At 41.3% G+C, this 17,001-nt stretch overlaps 2 protein-coding genes across 2 annotated transcripts; one reads left to right on the forward strand and one right to left on the reverse strand.

Moving 5' to 3' along the window:
* Window positions 1–1,353: 1,353 nt before the first annotated feature.
* On the reverse strand, window positions 1,354–5,779 carry tubd1 (tubulin delta 1). Its single transcript, XM_005805936.2, has 8 exons — window positions 5,488–5,779; window positions 5,259–5,406; window positions 4,183–4,399; window positions 3,691–3,922; window positions 3,140–3,304; window positions 2,903–3,034; window positions 1,789–1,972; window positions 1,354–1,667 (listed from the first exon to the last, which is right to left on the reverse strand). Exons 1-8 carry the CDS (start codon window positions 5,636–5,638, stop codon window positions 1,562–1,564), a joined length of 1,335 nt encoding a protein of 444 aa, XP_005805993.1. The 5' UTR covers window positions 5,639–5,779; the 3' UTR covers window positions 1,354–1,561.
* Window positions 5,780–7,240: 1,461 nt separating this feature from the next.
* On the forward strand, window positions 7,241–16,716 carry LOC102233859 (ribosomal protein S6 kinase beta-1-like). Its single transcript, XM_014471355.2, has 15 exons — window positions 7,241–7,423; window positions 8,348–8,391; window positions 8,469–8,589; window positions 8,742–8,810; window positions 10,190–10,337; window positions 10,757–10,814; window positions 11,826–11,926; window positions 12,698–12,788; window positions 12,873–12,963; window positions 13,054–13,161; window positions 13,241–13,303; window positions 13,411–13,488; window positions 13,696–13,803; window positions 15,340–15,452; window positions 15,551–16,716. Exons 1-15 carry the CDS (start codon window positions 7,355–7,357, stop codon window positions 15,783–15,785), a joined length of 1,497 nt encoding a protein of 498 aa, XP_014326841.1. The 5' UTR covers window positions 7,241–7,354; the 3' UTR covers window positions 15,786–16,716.
* The last annotated feature ends 285 nt before the right edge of the window (window positions 16,717–17,001 follow it).

Below are 17,001 nucleotides of genomic sequence, written 5' to 3' on the forward strand. Positions count from 1 at the left end.
GACTGTTTTGTTTATGTCCACATTTGCCTTTCAGGTTGATCAGATTTAAAATGGGAGAAGTGGTTGTCAGAACTGCAGCTGTGATCCAGTTGTTTGGGTACACAAATTTTAACTAAAATGACTTCTGCCTCTTTTCTGTTCATTATATCCTCTCTACTTCCGAACTCCTCCATTTAATAAAATATTTTACTGTTAAGATAGTTGCCAATTACTCTTAAATTGGAAAACCAGAGTGTTCACAAACACCTCATTACTTTACCATATAATGGTGATAATGCTTCTGATCTCTACATCTGGTAGAAATGGATTGTCATGAACAGAGAGTCACTGAGGAGCTTAGGACTGTCAGAATAAAAACAACAAAGGGAAAAGTTGCATATCAAACGTTGTGCCTAAAATCTTATTTCAACATGGTTTCCTCCAAGGTCAGAGTTTTCTACCTGCAGTTCCTAAGTTGTATTTGGCTCCTATTTGGCTAAAAATGATAAAGAGCACACTGATGTTTTTAAATGTAGATCTTTTTTGTCCTTATAATATTGAAAACTGCTTTATTTTACATGATTTTCCACAAATATCCCATACAGAAGAAAAGGTATGCATTCTCTTTTTCTATCATTTAAAAATTAAAGCTGACAGCAAATTTTCTATAGTACTTACAATTTTTTAAATAGGGATTTGGGCACGGTTATGTAAAATCATATTTGCTGAGGTTTATAACATTTTACTCCCTCATCACAAATATGCCTGGTGTGTTGCTTTTATTCTTTCATGCATGTTTGAGAAATCCCTAAATCTCCCCTGGCAGCCATTCAGGGGTTAATAAACCCTTGCTACCACAAAGCGCCGCTTTATTCCTCAAAGCTCCACCTTGGAGCTTCTGCTTCACTGAACCCCTCTCTTCCACACCTTTCCCATTTATCTCCTTCAGACTAGAGGCAGCAGCAATTAGCAAACATCTGGCAGAGCCGCACGTCTGCTGAGCTCATCATAGGAGCAACTTCTCAGTCAGACACTCCTAAGAACAGCTGTAAACAGCACAATGAGGGAGAATAGTTGTGATCATAAAGAGTAGGAGCTTCCTGAAGAAAGAGAAGCCAAATTTCAAAGCATCAAATTGAAAAATTTTATTTTATTTTAAGTTATTTTTGATATATACAGTATTTTTTATAACTGAAGGTAACAGTCATTTGTGCTATAAAATAGCAAAAGTCTTGAAAATTAAAGGTCAATGTTTTAAATACTAAAAATTTCATTTCTTGATTTTATATATATGTATGTGTGTGTGTGTGTGTGTGTGTGTGTGTGTGTGTGTGTGTGTGTGTGTGTGTGTGTGTGCGTGTGTGTGTGTGTGTGTGTGTGAAGAAGTAAAGATTGTGAAAATCAAACCTTTCAGCAAGTCACAACCTTTAGCCATGAAGGTATGAAGAAATAAACTCCAACAGTGTTCCTAAAGCAAATTATTTTATTTACACAATTTTTTAAAAAAGTCTACCAAAATAAATAATGTAGTTAAAATCAGTCCACTGTGTTGCTTGGTGTCGTCTCTGACAGCTACTCTCAGTTACTGAAGCTCAGAGTAGCTGGAGATCACCTGCTCAAGAGATGTAAAGCTGTCCAGAAAATCCTCCTCTGAGATCCCAAATTTAACATACTGATGGATGTAGGCCCTGCAGGAAAAAATACCATTGATCCACACTAATTATTTAACCTGATTAGTCTGGATTGAGATGAATAGAAATGATGAAACTGAAGTTTTTATTCAGTCAAGGCTGCTCTAGTTCGACTTACCTGGAAGCAAACATGTTCCAGGCTTTTCTCACCATGTCATCCAGAGGTCTGAGCAGAGCCTGGCTGTTACTAACCAATGTTGCAGACTTCTCATACTTATTGAAGGGAACGGGGGATTTCCACAAGCTAAGTGCTTCATCTGGTGGAAGCCATGAAGTATAAATAGCTGAGTCTTCAAATCCCCCTGGGGATAAAAACAGAATTCACTCCTGTTAAAGATTTGCTTATACCATTACTCAGACACATCTGGATGCAGTGCTGTTCAAAACTATTCTTAACTTTTTGTCAATTTATGTACGCTAAAAACGTAAATGGAGTTTATACGATACACACACCAAAGCTAAATGTTGTAGAAACCCCTTGCACTCTGATACCTTCAATTCAGGAGGGTATTAGTATAAGTTTGCTTAAAATACAAAAATAATGAATATAATGCAAAAAGAGAACCTAGTTTGATGAAAAACGTAACTAGATTGCAAAAATGAATCTTCAATATTTTCAATATTGACGAATATTGGAAGGACTTGATTGGCCTCAGTCTAGTTAAGAGGACATTTTCATTCTTTGTACATCTAGACCGATATGTTGGCCCAGATTTCTTTGACTGAACACAGTTCATCTGTGAACATCAATTTTAAAATGTACCACAGAATCTTAATGATCCCTCACACAAACATTATGTTTGTATTTTGTCTGGAGTATTTCAACACAGGAAAATGCTTTGATCCAGGCCAGTCTGCTGTAGCAGTGGCTGTATGTTTAGGTTTGTGTTCCCACTGGAAGGTCCGACCGTCATTTTTAGGGAATAGTGTTCAAAGAGGATGACCATTTTTTTGCACTTTGGCCAAAAACCCTAAATTTGGCCTCATCTGACCTAATCTCACCTTGCAAATATTGCAACTGCAAACAGTATTCTCTTTGAAATATGGCTTCCACAAAGATGGAGTGTCTTTAAAAACCAGATGCCTTCTGGAGTGAACTGTTAAAATATCTAGCAATGTCTGAGTTAATGGGGCTCAACACATGGACACAATACTTCAGTGTGAAAGAAAACCATAAATATTTTTTCCTTCCACTTTATGAATCCGTATCAAATTCAGCCGTGTTCTCTGACCCGTCTCTGCACTGTAGACGTCCTTCCCCCTCAGGATGAGCAGGTTGGCCAGGGAGGTGTTGAAGCTCCCAGCTGAGAGACTCCTGGACCGCCCCGCTGAGGCTGGAGGTGGACAGACCTGCCAGTCTATACCTACAACAAAAAAAAATCTTCAGCTCAGAGATTATAGACTTTCCTTTTTATACTACTAATGGTGAGTGAACTAACTATAATTCTATTTTTGGACTAAAATCTCACCTCCTTCCATCTTGCTGTTGGAGATGAGCATCTGCCGCAGGTGTTTGAGCAGAGCCGGCCAGCTGAAGGTGCTGAAGGGGATAGAGGAGCTGGCCATCTGGGGGATGGTGCACACACTCAGCAGCTTGTACTCTGGGTGGCAGGCGAGAGCGCTCATCAACTCACCTGAAAATCGAAAAGAGTTACAAGTGGATTATGGAGCAATTTACACACGACTTAAACATTAACTAGTAGCACTACAACTGAGAAAAACATGCACGGCTCTAAAAACTTCTTTCAATTAAAATTCCTTACTTTTCTGAACTCAACTTTCCAGAGTACTTAGTATTTGACATTAATTTAAAAAATATAAAATACAAGAGCTGATTGTGAATTTACAGCAATTACGCTTACAAGAGTAAACTTTCATCTGTTAAAAAGACGACACATCAGGAACGGCGGTAGGATTCAAGGAAAGGAGAACCCAGGGGTGGAAGGAAAGAAACTGAACACTGAAGTCAGACTCCCAAGCCTTTCTGACTGCGTATAAAACTTGAGTGTTCTGCTCTTACCAACAGGATGCCTACTGTAAGCTCCACAGGAAGCGGGAGTGAGCGTGGGCTGCAGCACCCCACCCAGCTGGTGAGCAATGACCCTGTTGATGTCACTGAAAGAGATCTGCTTGATCTTCAGCAGCTGACTGCAGATCTTGTGCACAATGTCGTTCTCGTGCACCAGGATGGCATCAGAGAGCTGGTAGAGGTGTGCAAGCGTCAGCACTGAGTTGTAGTTCTGGACAATCACCTGGAAGAATGGAGTGTGGAGAGATGACTTCATGAAAGACTCTACAGTGGGTGAATATGGATGTACGGTTATGATTTCAGTTTCCTATTTATTTCCAGTTTGTACATAGCTACCCCCCGGGTTAAGACAGGGAGAAATTATCCTCAGTCAGGTTTTGACCCTAAAGGTAACATCCAACAAGTCAGATTGAATTTATTTACTAATACAACTAAGCCTTGCTCTTGTCCATGAATGTAACAAATAAAATAATAATGACATACTTCCCCAGTCCCATATGGCCAGGTGAGGTGGTTAAGGACAAACGAAGATGGGTAAATGTCTCTGAGACACTGAGTGACGAAAGTACCGACTCCTGAGCCTGTCCCCCCTGCGACACTCATGATGGGGATGAACCCCGCCAGCATGTCGCAGTGCTCCACCTCCCTCCTCATCAGCTCCTCCACCGCGTCTCTGTGACGAGGGCCATGGACGCAATACCTGGATGGATGGTAATGCGTGTATGATGAGAAAACTTCCTCTTGTCTGAAGATGAAAGGCCAACTATGATGCTTTGCCAAAGCATTTAAAAGCATTAAATGTGTGATACCAACACCTAGTTAGTGCATTGTTTTGAAATCTAAGGAAAATTAAAGTTTTTAAAATCTTTGTATTCATGAGACACCTAAATAAAACACAAAGCCAGAGCAACGACGAAACACGTTGGATCAAATAATGTCCATATGTTACAACGACCTGTCAAACTCCACAACAAAATGCAGTTGAAATCTGTGTTAAAATGTGAAAATTGAGGTTCAGATATTCTCCGTCCAACCTAACCCACTTGAGTTACTTTGCAAAAGGTGAGCTTGCAACGTGTTGATTGGTAAATAAGTAGATAAATGAAAACCATGCATCATGTCCAGTACATTTCACAATTAAAATCCCAGACATTACATAGAACGGGGTTTCCCCCAGTGTTTTACAAGCCTGGCGGACCACCAGGCTTTACTTGCACCCCCACCAGGCTTAGCATTGCTTATTTATTTAAGTTTTTAAAAAAATGTTTACATTTTTTAAGACTATGTAGTTGGTGTTCAGATATCAATCATCCAATAACACATAATCATCAAGTGGTATTTTCAAATTTCCTCTCAATTTTAAACACTTTTTAACTCAAAAACACAGCGCGCCCCTGGATGGATGCCTGCCTGAGCGCCCAAACCACCGAGCTTAGCGGGTTTTCTGGGGGAAACCCTGCATAGAAGTTTGTGTTTCAAACAGGGAAATGTTGAAGGGTGTGCTTCTGTTGCAATGCACTGCATGGTATTCCAGTTCGTGTGGTTTGTTAACATCTCACCCATTGGCCCAGTTGTTTCCAGAGCCCTGTTTCTGGCTGAAGTGGGAAGTCTCTCCATACCTCCACCTGCCAGACTTCGCAGCCTTGCTCATGCTGTGGTTGATCACTTTGGGCTCCATATCAATCAGCACCGCCCTGGCTTCGAGGTCTGACGCACACAAACTGTATAAAAACGCGCCCACGTCACAGCAATCAGTCGCATTAAAGTCATCTCGGAGCCTTTGCTTACCTCCCTGTGTGGTCTCGCGGAAGAAGCGCTCACAGCTCACCGTGCTGTACGTTTTCCTGTGGACGTCGCGAGCATCGCTACAAATGACGTCAAACAGCTCCTGTCCCACCTGGTTACCGCACTGACCCAGCTGGACTGTCACCACAGACATGACCAGACCTGTGGGATGTCTAAATCACTTAATCATGCCATTTTTTTGGCTCCATTTGCAGACTTCAGGCTGTGTTTTGGAAGCGGCGCTCGTAGTTAAAACGTCATTTCCGGCGTAAACTGTCAAACGTTTTCAAAATAAAATACAGACTCAATGCCATTTGAAGTACACGATGTTTTTGAGCTTTTTTTTTAAAAGTGTACTTCTTAGCATAAAAACGCACGACATAACTAATTTCCAGCTTGCTTGATTGAAAAAAAAACCCCACATATTGTATTATTAAGTGTTTGCTCCTCATCTAACCAGTCCCTTACTATTATTATTCTGTTTATAGCCTTACAAAGAAACAAAAAAGATTCAGTGGAAGAAAAAAATATTATTCTTTGGCCAAATATGGAAGGCAAATTTATCGTTTAATCAAGACCATTATCCATATTTAGAACATTTGCAGTCAAAATTAGCATTGTCCAGAGAGCCTTTCTTCCTGTCTATTTATAACGACAATTTTCAAATGTTTGATGCCTGATTATGTTTTTAACACTTACATTTGCATGAATGCAAAGAAGAATGATGGATTTCTGATCCCAGTCTAAGCATGCTGTGCCTTGACACAGTGATGGTTTGGGCGACATGGGCAATCCCCGCGGCAGCATCTAATCAGAGGAGGCAGGAGACCTCAATACTTGTTTGGGTCTCCTCTTGTGCATCAATGCACCATGACATAGAGACAATCAGCCTGTAGCACTATGTGGATGTAATGGAAGCCCAGGTTGCTTTATTTGATACCTTCAATTGGACTATTATGCAGCAGTACAGTCCCTTTTCTCCAGGTAAGACACCTCTGACATTGCCTATGCTTCAGGAGTGACTTGACATGGGAAATGCAACATCGGTAGCCTATTTCTAGTATTCATCAGAGTGCCTGGAATGGACACACAGATGAATACTCCTCCTCCAGAGGTTCTCCCTGTTGCTAGTGCACCTTTTCCTACCACACTTCTTCCTTCCACTCAATTTTCTTTTAATATAAAGGTGTGACACCGTGAGTTTCTATCATGGAAAATTAGAACCTTCATAATATTCAAATTTTCTGAGACACTGGATTTTTAGTTTTCATTATTTGTAAAGCCACAATCACCACAATTACAAGAAACAAAAGCTTAGAATATGCCACTCTATGTGTGATCAGGGTTTCCACCGGTGTATTATAAGCCTGGCAGGCCACCAGGCTTTACTTGTGCCTGCACCAGGCTTAGCATTGTTTATTTATTTATTTTTTGTCATTGCCTTTTTTAAGACTACGTAGTTGGTGTTTAGGTATTAATCTTCCAGTCTTCCAATAACGCATGACTATCAAGTGATATTTTCAAATTTCCTGTCAACTTTTTAAAAAAAACGTAACTCAAAAACATGGCGGCCGGCTGGATGAAAGACAGCCCTAACGCCCCAAGCTTTCTGGGTTAAACTCTATGTGATGATTCTATAATATAAGAGTTCTGCTTTCTGAGATTACTGGCAACATTCAAGTGTTCAGAGATGTACTAGCATTCAGTGCAGCGGTGCCTTTGTATATGAGACAACACGTTCCCGCCCCCTTGTGGAGCGTCGCAATGCGCCTGCGCGGTGTAGTAGCCGGTTATGGCGGCCGTGCGTGTTTGTCCATGAGGTGGGGGACGCCTGCGGTCTGTGACACAGCAACCCGAGCGACTCGCCGCCATGGCCGGAGTGTTTGACATTGATCTGGACCAGCCGGAGGAAAATGTCTCCGACGACGAGAACGATGAGGTACTTTACCGGAGGCTGTCAGAGGAGAAACTCCCCGCCGTACGGTAGCTAGCTGCGTTAGCCTGGTCGTCTGCCAGCAGCCTCCGCAGGCCTGCAGGCTGCAGCGGCCGGGGCTGTCGGGGCCTCACAAACTGTTTGTTACTATTAGCATGGCCGCAAACACAACAAAACAAGCGCCTTTCGTTTTTTATGGCACTGCAACCCGGTTCAGGAGTGAGTTTTATGCGTCGTTGAAGCTGTCAGCGTTGCTGTCACGCAGGGGTTGTGCAAAACATCCTTACTTGGCCAAAGGTGCAGCAGTGATAAATGTGGCTCCGTGTGCAACAGTTTATTTTGGCAAAATGTGACCGAGTGGGACTGTGTGGGCTGAGGACTGGCTGCCCGGTAGCTTGTGTTTATACAGGGATAGGAAAACGGCTATTGCTGAGTTTTAGAGCACAAATTGATCTCTATTTAAATCGTCAGTCATGTCTTGTCCAGCCGTCTAACCCAAAAAGTGTGACATTGTTTGTAAAAAGTTGTTAAATGTCATGTTTATTTTTCATTGAGATGAAAATAAGGCTAAAGTTTAGCATTATGAATGTTTACCTACTATGCACTGTCTCACAGCAGCTCATGTTTATGTGATTCTCTATGAGGAAAATAATCAGAATCAGTCAATATTAAACATTTAAAACATAGATGTGAAGAATATGGTATGGTAACTTTTTCTTGCTTCACATAGAAAATAATGTTTTGGTTTTTTTTATAAAAGAATCTGTTATGGTGCATCAACAACTTCACAGTGAAATTGTATAGAGCCACCCTTTTAACAAAAGTTTAAAATGTCCTCATGATTTTATAGCCCAGAAAATAATATACATTTTTAATAAAGTAAGTATTTAATGTCTCCTTTGCTGATCAGTGTTCTGCTCTTCCTACCAGACTCAAAACATTGACATCATGGATCAGTGCAGTGGGTTTGAGTTGTAAGTATTCAGTTTTGTCACCGCTTTTAAAATGGTCCAGATAAGAAGCCTAATTCTGTACATTTTTCTCTCTGCAGCAATATGGACGACTGTGAGAAGATCGAGATCTCCGAGGACAACGTCAATCAGGGGACGGAGAACATCAGACCAGAGTGCTTTGAGCTGCTGCGGGTGCTCGGAAAAGGCGGCTATGGAAAGGTATGGAGTCCAGTGAACATGCCGTTTGTCTGAGCGGCTTGTGTGGTGAATTATTTTGCCTCTATAATGTTATGCTGACCCATGTTTTTTCCCCCAAACTGCCTGTGTGACTATTCCGAACACTTGATTTATCTTTTTTCCTTGCTCTGCAGGTTTTCCAAGTTCGGAAAGTTGTCGGAGCTGCAGCCGGCAAAATATTTGCCATGAAAGTTTTAAAAAAGGTATTTCATTTTTTTCTTTTGCAGTCTGTCTCTGAGTTGTATGTTAGCAAAAGCCAGATACAGTTTTGGTTATGTAACCATGCTGTTTGCTTTATAAATTAACATTATATTGCTTCTGTCTGCACATATGGGCTGCTGCTGAAGTCAGTGGTGGGGTAAGATTTCACTGCTAGTTGGTAGACTGCCAGCTGCTCTGCTGCAGCCTTGGCTCTTTAAATGCTCCGCTCGAGCCCATTAGGTCCAGCTTCATGTTGGAGGGATTGCCTTGCACGACCTCGGTGACACATTAAAGAGCTGCTAAGTCACGCTCGGGCAGTTTTGGTGGCAAAACTTAACAGTGGAAAGCATAAACGGCATTTTCGGTAAAGATCTGAAAGAGGCTCACAAACGTGGAGCGTATGAAATTTTAAGTTTGTCCAGACTTGTCTAAAAATCCCCAGTGACAAACACTGAATTTATAGCGGAAGTGAAGTTTCTCAACTGAGCTTCATAATGTTTTTCTTAGTTTTTCGGCAGTTTTGTGTTGCTTATAATGTGTTTGTGTAGTAAAAATAAGAACTTTAATCCATTTCCCTCTGGGTGTGTGTGTATTTTGTGAATTTGGCTGAAAATTCAGAATAAGAGCATCAACCCTAATGTTGCTGCCGCCACAGCTCTGAACGCTCGCTGCTGAGACGACAGAGCTGTTGACAGGCAGCTCGTTAGCTGTCAGACAGAAGTGTTTAGCAAACAGAAGTGAGGAAAGCAGCAGAGAGCAGAGGCTGTCGGCAGATGAAAATTTAGGACACTCTGGACTTGCACGTCTCCAAAAAGAGGCTGCAGAGGCCTGGTAAGGAGCCACTCTGGGGTGTCGGAACCAGGATGCATTTAAAAGATGATTCCTGTCTCAGGCCACAACTTCACAACTTTTTTTTTTTTAAAAGTCAACCTCTGTCTCATCAAAAATGCTGTGATACCTGTGCTGTCCTGTCATAGATTATTTGAAAATTCTTTAACTCACATTTAAAATTTAATTAAAACAGCCAGAACAACGATATCAACAGATGGTAGACCTCCATAGAGAGAAATTACGAGCTTGTGAAAACAGGACGTTATCGCTTGTAGCAATTTCTGCATCAACAGATGGAGTTTTTATAATGATCACTTTGCAAAATGTTTTTAAAAAAAATCTGCACATGCAAAATAAAACTCAGCATGTGAACAGGAGGCACTAACACAGAAGAGGAGAATGGGAGACAACGTTTAATCCATTTAGTTTGCAATAGAAATTATCCTGTGGCCATGCTGCAGTGTGTGTATCATCTTACATTTCTTTATATAATTAATATTTTTATTGGGGTTTTTTCCTGATTTTATTTCCCTGTGCTTCCGGCCTCCAGGCTATGATTGTACGTAACGCTAAGGACACGGCTCATACCAAGGCAGAGAGGAATATTCTGGAGGAAGTGAAGCATCCCTTCATCGTTGATCTCATCTACGCCTTCCAGACGGGAGGGAAGCTCTATCTCATCCTGGAGTACCTCAGTGGTCTGTAACACTAAAAAAAACCAAAACGCAACACATCAGACCTGCTATTTTTATTTTTAGCCATATCATCTATAACATTTTACTCTTGTAAATGAACCTAAGTTTGTATACATGTATTAATAATGTTTCTGTGACATCAGTTGCTTGCAACCATTTTATTTTCAGCTTCAGTGTAAACAGAGAAAACAGAAGTACTCAGAGTACATATTGTTCCTGGGCAACAATCTTACGCTGTCTCTTTAAATGGCAGATTAATGCAGCTTGAATTAATAATGCGTTTCATAGAGGAAGATGCATTTGCAGCTCATAGGCTGGGTTTTGTTTGTATTGTTGCTTCCGAAACATTTTACTTTTTGGATCGCTTTAGAACTTGTATGTTGCTTATTTTAGATGCATAAAGATGTTGTTCTGCTGTGCAGGAGGAGAGCTCTTCATGCAGCTGGAGAGAGAGGGCATCTTCATGGAAGACACAGCCTGGTGAGGATGGTTTGGCATCAGATGTCAGTCATCAACTGTTGACATCATTATTGATTTTTATTTAATTTTTTCCCGTTCTTCTGTTTTGCATCATCTGACAGAAAGTTGCCTGTTAAGATTCTTACTTGGCCAAGCAAGTTGTCATGTAGAAGTGTTAATCCAACCTGCAGTAATAACTTCTTACTGGAAAATTTAAGTCAAATAAATTTGAGTACATTTATTCAATGTTCTGTAATAATTAAGTGGTTGTTTTGATGCATCAGGAAAAAGCATTTTTGGTGCTGCTGATCAGAATAAGATTCAGCTCCTCAGCAACAAATACTCCAGCTGGATTTCATGTCAAACAAAATGTCTGCTGTTGGGGATACTAGAGGATCTGTGATGAAATGGGTCAATATTGGGTTAGCTTGTTAAACATCATGGCAGCATGAACTCCTTGAAACTCCAAGACATTTTAGTCTTTCAAAATGATTATGATGGCCAAATTGGATATGGTTCAGCAGGAACAAAATTAACTTTCCTCTAAGACGATGTCATTTTTTCTGACCTGAAGCAGATGGAGAACGTGAGGTGAGCTGGAGAGAAACGAGTATAAGGGGGAACACTGCAGTCTGGATGAGCTGCAGAGATTGTGTAAAGATAACTGGTCAAAGATCGTTTTCTCTGTATGCGCCATTCTGGTGAAATGAGAAGGCTGATGCCTCGTTTCCACCGAGCGGTGCGGCTCAGATTGGTTCCATACACAGATTACGCTCTGGCGTATTCAGGGGTGCGCACCGACCCGCATCAACCAAATGAGGCACAAGTGTTGTCCCTTTGGCAAGTTTTAACACTATGGGTGCCAATAGCATCTGATATTTAGTTTGAAACGATTGATTATAAATTCAGTACTGTGTTTAGACCGGAAGAGATGCAACAGTCCTTCTTGCTTTCATGTCACACTGTTGTGATGTTTGGCGTGATATTATTAGCTTTGAAGCATAATTTTATTTAGTCTTTTGTTGCTTGTAGTTTTTACCTCGCAGAGATCTCCATGGCTCTGGGTCATCTGCACCAAAAAGGCATCATCTACCGAGACCTGAAGCCTGAGAACATCATGCTCAACAGCCAAGGTTAGTCCGTCCTGGATGATGCGTAATATTTAGAGCCTTTTGAAGTATTCATGCTTCTTGATATTTAAATTTTTTTTACATGACAACTACAGACTTCAATTTATTTCAGCAGGATTTTAAGTGACAGACCAGCACCGACTGGACATGAGACGAGACAAAGTATTTGTGTTTCAGTGATCAAACATTTTGCTTTAGTTTTAAATTAAAAAGCTATTTTCCCCATTTGCCACACACCTGATTTAAATTAATGGGTAATAAATAGATGGGGTCATTTGAATTAGGTGTGCTGGAGCAGAGCTACATCTAAGACCTGCAGGACCTGGATTAAGAACTGCTGGCCTAGTCAAAGTCCAGCCCTAAATTTAATAAAACTTCTGAGTCAAGTAATAAATATTTGCTAGAAATGCTTTCCATCAAATTTAGCCCATCTGTTGAACTATCTTAAAAAGCTATAATTCTCTTAGACGCTTTAAACCCCCAAATATCTGCCGCTTTAATTGTTTTACAAAGTATTAATTCTCTTGCGTTGAGTAGAAATGCATTCTTCAGATTTTATTTATAAAAAATGATGAAAACCATGTCTCTCTTTGACTAATTTGAATTTTAGTAATATAAACTGATAAAGAAATAAATAAAACTTGACACAACGTGGCAAACGTCAAGGGGTGTGAATACTTTTCAAATCAAAGTTTTATTTAATGCTGAGCTTCCAGCAGGTGTAATTAATTCATGCAAATGTTGGTATCTAAATATTTGTTGATTTTCCTCCAGGTCACGTAAAACTGACCGACTTCGGTCTTTGTAAAGAATCCATTCATGACGGGACGGTCACTCACACTTTCTGTGGAACCATCGAATACATGTAGGTGTTTTTTCTGGGACCTCTGACCCAGCTGCACTCTTCATCACTAACGGCCTCGGATGCTGTGGGCTGTCTGTGCTTCAGGGCTCCAGAGATCTTACTGAGGAGCGGCCACAACAGAGCGGTGGACTGGTGGAGTCTGGGCGCTCTGATGTACGACATGCTCACAGGAGCGGTCAGTGAAACGCGCTCAGTCTCATTATTATTGTTGTGAATCAACATAGGTATTGTCTTAATAACCCTGGTCTTTCCTCTCTAATTGTAGCCCCCCTTCACAGGTGAGAACCGGAAAAAGACCATTGATAAAATCCTGAAGTGTAAGCTGAGCCTCCCACCCTACCTCACACAGGAAGCAAGGGATCTCCTGAAACGGGTACGGTCTCCTGCGTTTGCTTGAAGCCGATTATTTGCCCTGCTGGTTTTCTCTTAACGTTTGGCCGCTGCTTGAACAGCTGCTGAAGAGAAATGCTTCGTCGCGGCTCGGAGCCGGAGCAGGAGACGCCACAGATGTGCAGGTGAGAGCAGTAGATGCAAAAGAATATTCTCAAACTTCAGCTGGTTGTTACGAAATTTGTTGTGAAACCAACTTGTTTAAATTATAATTTTTTTGTGTGTTCAATAGGCTTATCCTTTCTTTCGACACATCAATTGGGAAGATCTACTGGCCCGGAAAGTGGAGCCTCCCTTCAAACCTGTCCTAGTAAGTAAAACCATAAGCAGACATTCATTACCTTTTGGTATTTGGTGGGATGTTTTGGTAATGTGCCTAAATAACGCTACGTTAGAGGCTGAGGTCCAGGAAAACAGGCAAGCCTTCTACTGTGTCGGATCATCTCCTGCTTGCTTTGGCTGAAACCTCTCATGTTGCTGTAATCCCAAACTTGTGTTTCCTCTCTGATCTGGCCAGCAATCAGCGGATGACGTGAGTCAGTTCGACTCGAAGTTCACCAGCCAGACTCCGGTGGACAGCCCTGACGACTCCACCCTCAGCGAGAGCGCAAATCAAGCCTTCCTGGTAAAACCTGAAGACACTTCACTTCACTTCTACCTTGTTTAGTAGCAAGTTTAATCTGAACTATTAAAGATGCAGTGATTCCACTTTATTTATTCCACTGTAAGTTTTTCACAAGTTGTCACATTACAGCCATAAACTCCAATTGCTTTGCACTTGTATTTTACTGGATAGAAGGAAAAGGATTTTAAATATTTTGTTTATTGTGAATATATACAAAAAAATGTAAAAAGTGTGACGGGTATATATAGTCAGGCCCCTACTCTTAAATAAAATCCTGTGCAGCACTACTTGCTAAATAGTAGCAAGTAGTGGCATGAAAAACATGCCAAGCTTTGAACATCTGATTCAGTACTGTTCAAACAACCAACGACAAAATGGAAAGAGTCTGGCACAACTGCAAACCTACCAAACAGCTAAACTAAAGCTTGCTATGTTGTAAACAATATTACAAGTACCAGTCGGTTCGAAATCGATCTAAATGCAAAACATTTAATGCCTGTGTATGTAAAGCAGCAGCGATGTGCGTCACCTTGAACACACCACTCCCCTCTCTGGAACATGGCCATGGCAGCATCATGTGACGATGCTGTCATACTAAGAGGACTCCAGCAACACTCGACGTTCTGAGAAAGTTGTGACTGCTTGTGGATTATTTTCTGGGACAGGGCAGTGGATTAGGATTGGTGAGGAGCTGGATGGAGCTAAATGCAGAATGATCCCGGAAGAAAACATGTTCAAAGCTGCAAAAGATTTGAGACTGGAGCAGAGAGTTGGCTTCCAGCAGGACGATGTCTCTGAAGATCAGCTCCGAGCTACATTAGGGATCTCAAGCTCTAGTCCGCGTCAAGTCAAGAGTCATTATCAGAACCCTCTTGAACTTGATTGGATTTTTGGAACAATGACCCGTCTAAAAAATAAAAACATTTACATGTGTTAAAATAGCCCAGTCAAAGTCCAGAGATAAATTCACCTGAAAATCAATTTACAAATTTATGTCCAGATTCCCCCCCCCCCCCCAATCCAACTGCTAAATTCTACTAAACATTTTAGCATCCATAGATGTAAACAGCTAGAAGAGAAATGATCCAAATCACTTTCAGGTGTAGTTGCAGTGAATGATGTAAATTAAAAAAATATGAAATGCTTCTTGGATTTTTATTGGTAAAAATTTGCAAACCTTCTGTGATTTCCCTTCACATTTATGCGCTCTGTTGTGTTTGTCTTCCCAATGGGATGCATCTGAAGTGTGTGGTTGGAATGTTGCAATATGTGGATAGTTGATTGCAAGGCATTCTGCAAACAGGATTGTTGCTCAGCAGGTAAATGTAACAAAAAATGACCATAAAAGACAAATGATGTGAAGTTGTTGACACTTTCTGTATGTTTGTGCTGTATAGTTGCGTTAAGATTAAACCTAGAAATGTCACAATAAGAGCCCAGAAAAGTATGGAAGTTTGGGGAAAGTTGTGCAAAAAAAAAAAAATCTCCATAATTAAAAGGTGCGTTCCTTGTTTCCTTCCTTCGTGGTTTTCCCAGGGCTTTACATACGTCGCGCCATCAGTTCTGGAAAACATCAAGGAGAAGTTTTCCTTCGAGCCAAAGATCCGCTCCCCTCGGCGCATCATGGACAGCCCAAGGACTCTTCTCAGGTTTGTCGGCTGGTTTGCAGCAGATCTGATGTGAACTGATTATTTGCATGACACATTAACCTGCAGCCTCTAACCTGTAGTCTCTACTTCCCTCTCAGCCCGGGCTGGTCTCGCAGTCCCCTCATCCCCGGCGTGGGACGGAGCATCCTCCCCTCTCCTCTGGAGCAGCCCATGGATCTGTCCACCGCAGAGCAGATGGACATCACTAGTAGCTCTGAGGCCTCGGCCCCCCTCCCCATCAGACAGCCTGCGGGGGTCAACCTCGCCCAGATGAAGCAGCAAACCTTCCCTGTCGTGGCCAAACGGCCTGAGCATCTACGTATGAACCTATGACCCCTGACTTTATTTCTTCTCCCTCTGGTTTGGTGATATTTTTTTAAAGGCAAAGAAACAGGAACATATGCTAGAGACAATGAGAATCCAAACTTCTTGCACATCTGCAGACCACATGTACTGTCACAACCTGGAGTGTGCTCTTGGGGCCGACACTACGGCAGACTACAGTTCAGTGCTGAAGGTGATGTCATCGCCTCGCCACCTCAGGTCTGTCGACCTCCGGCGATCATTTCTCACACTTAAGGTATGATTGGAACTGAGACGCAGTCAGTCTGCTGGACTTTAAGATATCCAAAGTGCTTTGATCTCTTTTAGTCGACACCAGTAAGCTCTACTGGATGGATTACTGACATGGTTCCTGGTTCTGGATTATGATCTGAATTGGGATTAATATCAAAAAAAAAAAAAAAGTGGGTTGTTCCGATCAGACAAAAAGAGGCTCTATAAACTTAAGGTTTTGCTTTGTTTTATGAAGTCTTACCAAGTGGATCCATTTTCTGTGCTGTGCATCAACTCATAGAGCCTCCATTAAATACAAAAAACAAAAACTATCAATTCTTTAAGCATTTATGTTGTGAAATGGCTTCATGTGGAATCCATACTTGAGTTATCACTCTAATTCAGCTCCATTTTCTCCTGATCAACGGCAACATATAACTGGTCTCTGTGCTGTGATTGCGTAATACCACCTCCGGCTCTCCTTCTGGCTGCTCAGAGACGCTCAGGGCGTCAGAACCTGGAGTGGGTCCGAATCTCCAGAACCAGTTGATCTGGTCTCACCATCCGCAGCTCTGTGAAGATTCAGAGCTCCAAAGACCCGGAGACGCAGCCACAGCCTCCTGCCTCAGCATTAACTTGTTCAGGAAAAACAATTTTACAACTCTTGAGACACTAAAAGAAATTATGAATAAACTGTAAAGAAAACATGCGCATCATGTCTGTTTGTTTTCCCTCCAACATTCACAGAAAAAGAGATGAAAACCTGATGAAGTGTTTTTAATTATGAATATTTATTGAGACCTCAATATTCAATCACTTTTAGTCATTCTTTTCCTTCAGCGGGATTCCTTTACAGTCTTTTAAAACATGGGATTTACTTTGAACTCAATTTATTTATGTAGCATCGTTTCACTCATTAACAAATGTCATCTCAAGGCACTTCACTGGACAAACCACCATCCAGAAGTGTATGATCAAATTAATTCAACCATTA

Source organism: Xiphophorus maculatus, chromosome 18 (genome assembly GCF_002775205.1).
Source record: "Xiphophorus maculatus strain JP 163 A chromosome 18, X_maculatus-5.0-male, whole genome shotgun sequence".
Lineage (NCBI taxonomy): Eukaryota > Metazoa > Chordata > Actinopteri > Cyprinodontiformes > Poeciliidae > Xiphophorus > Xiphophorus maculatus.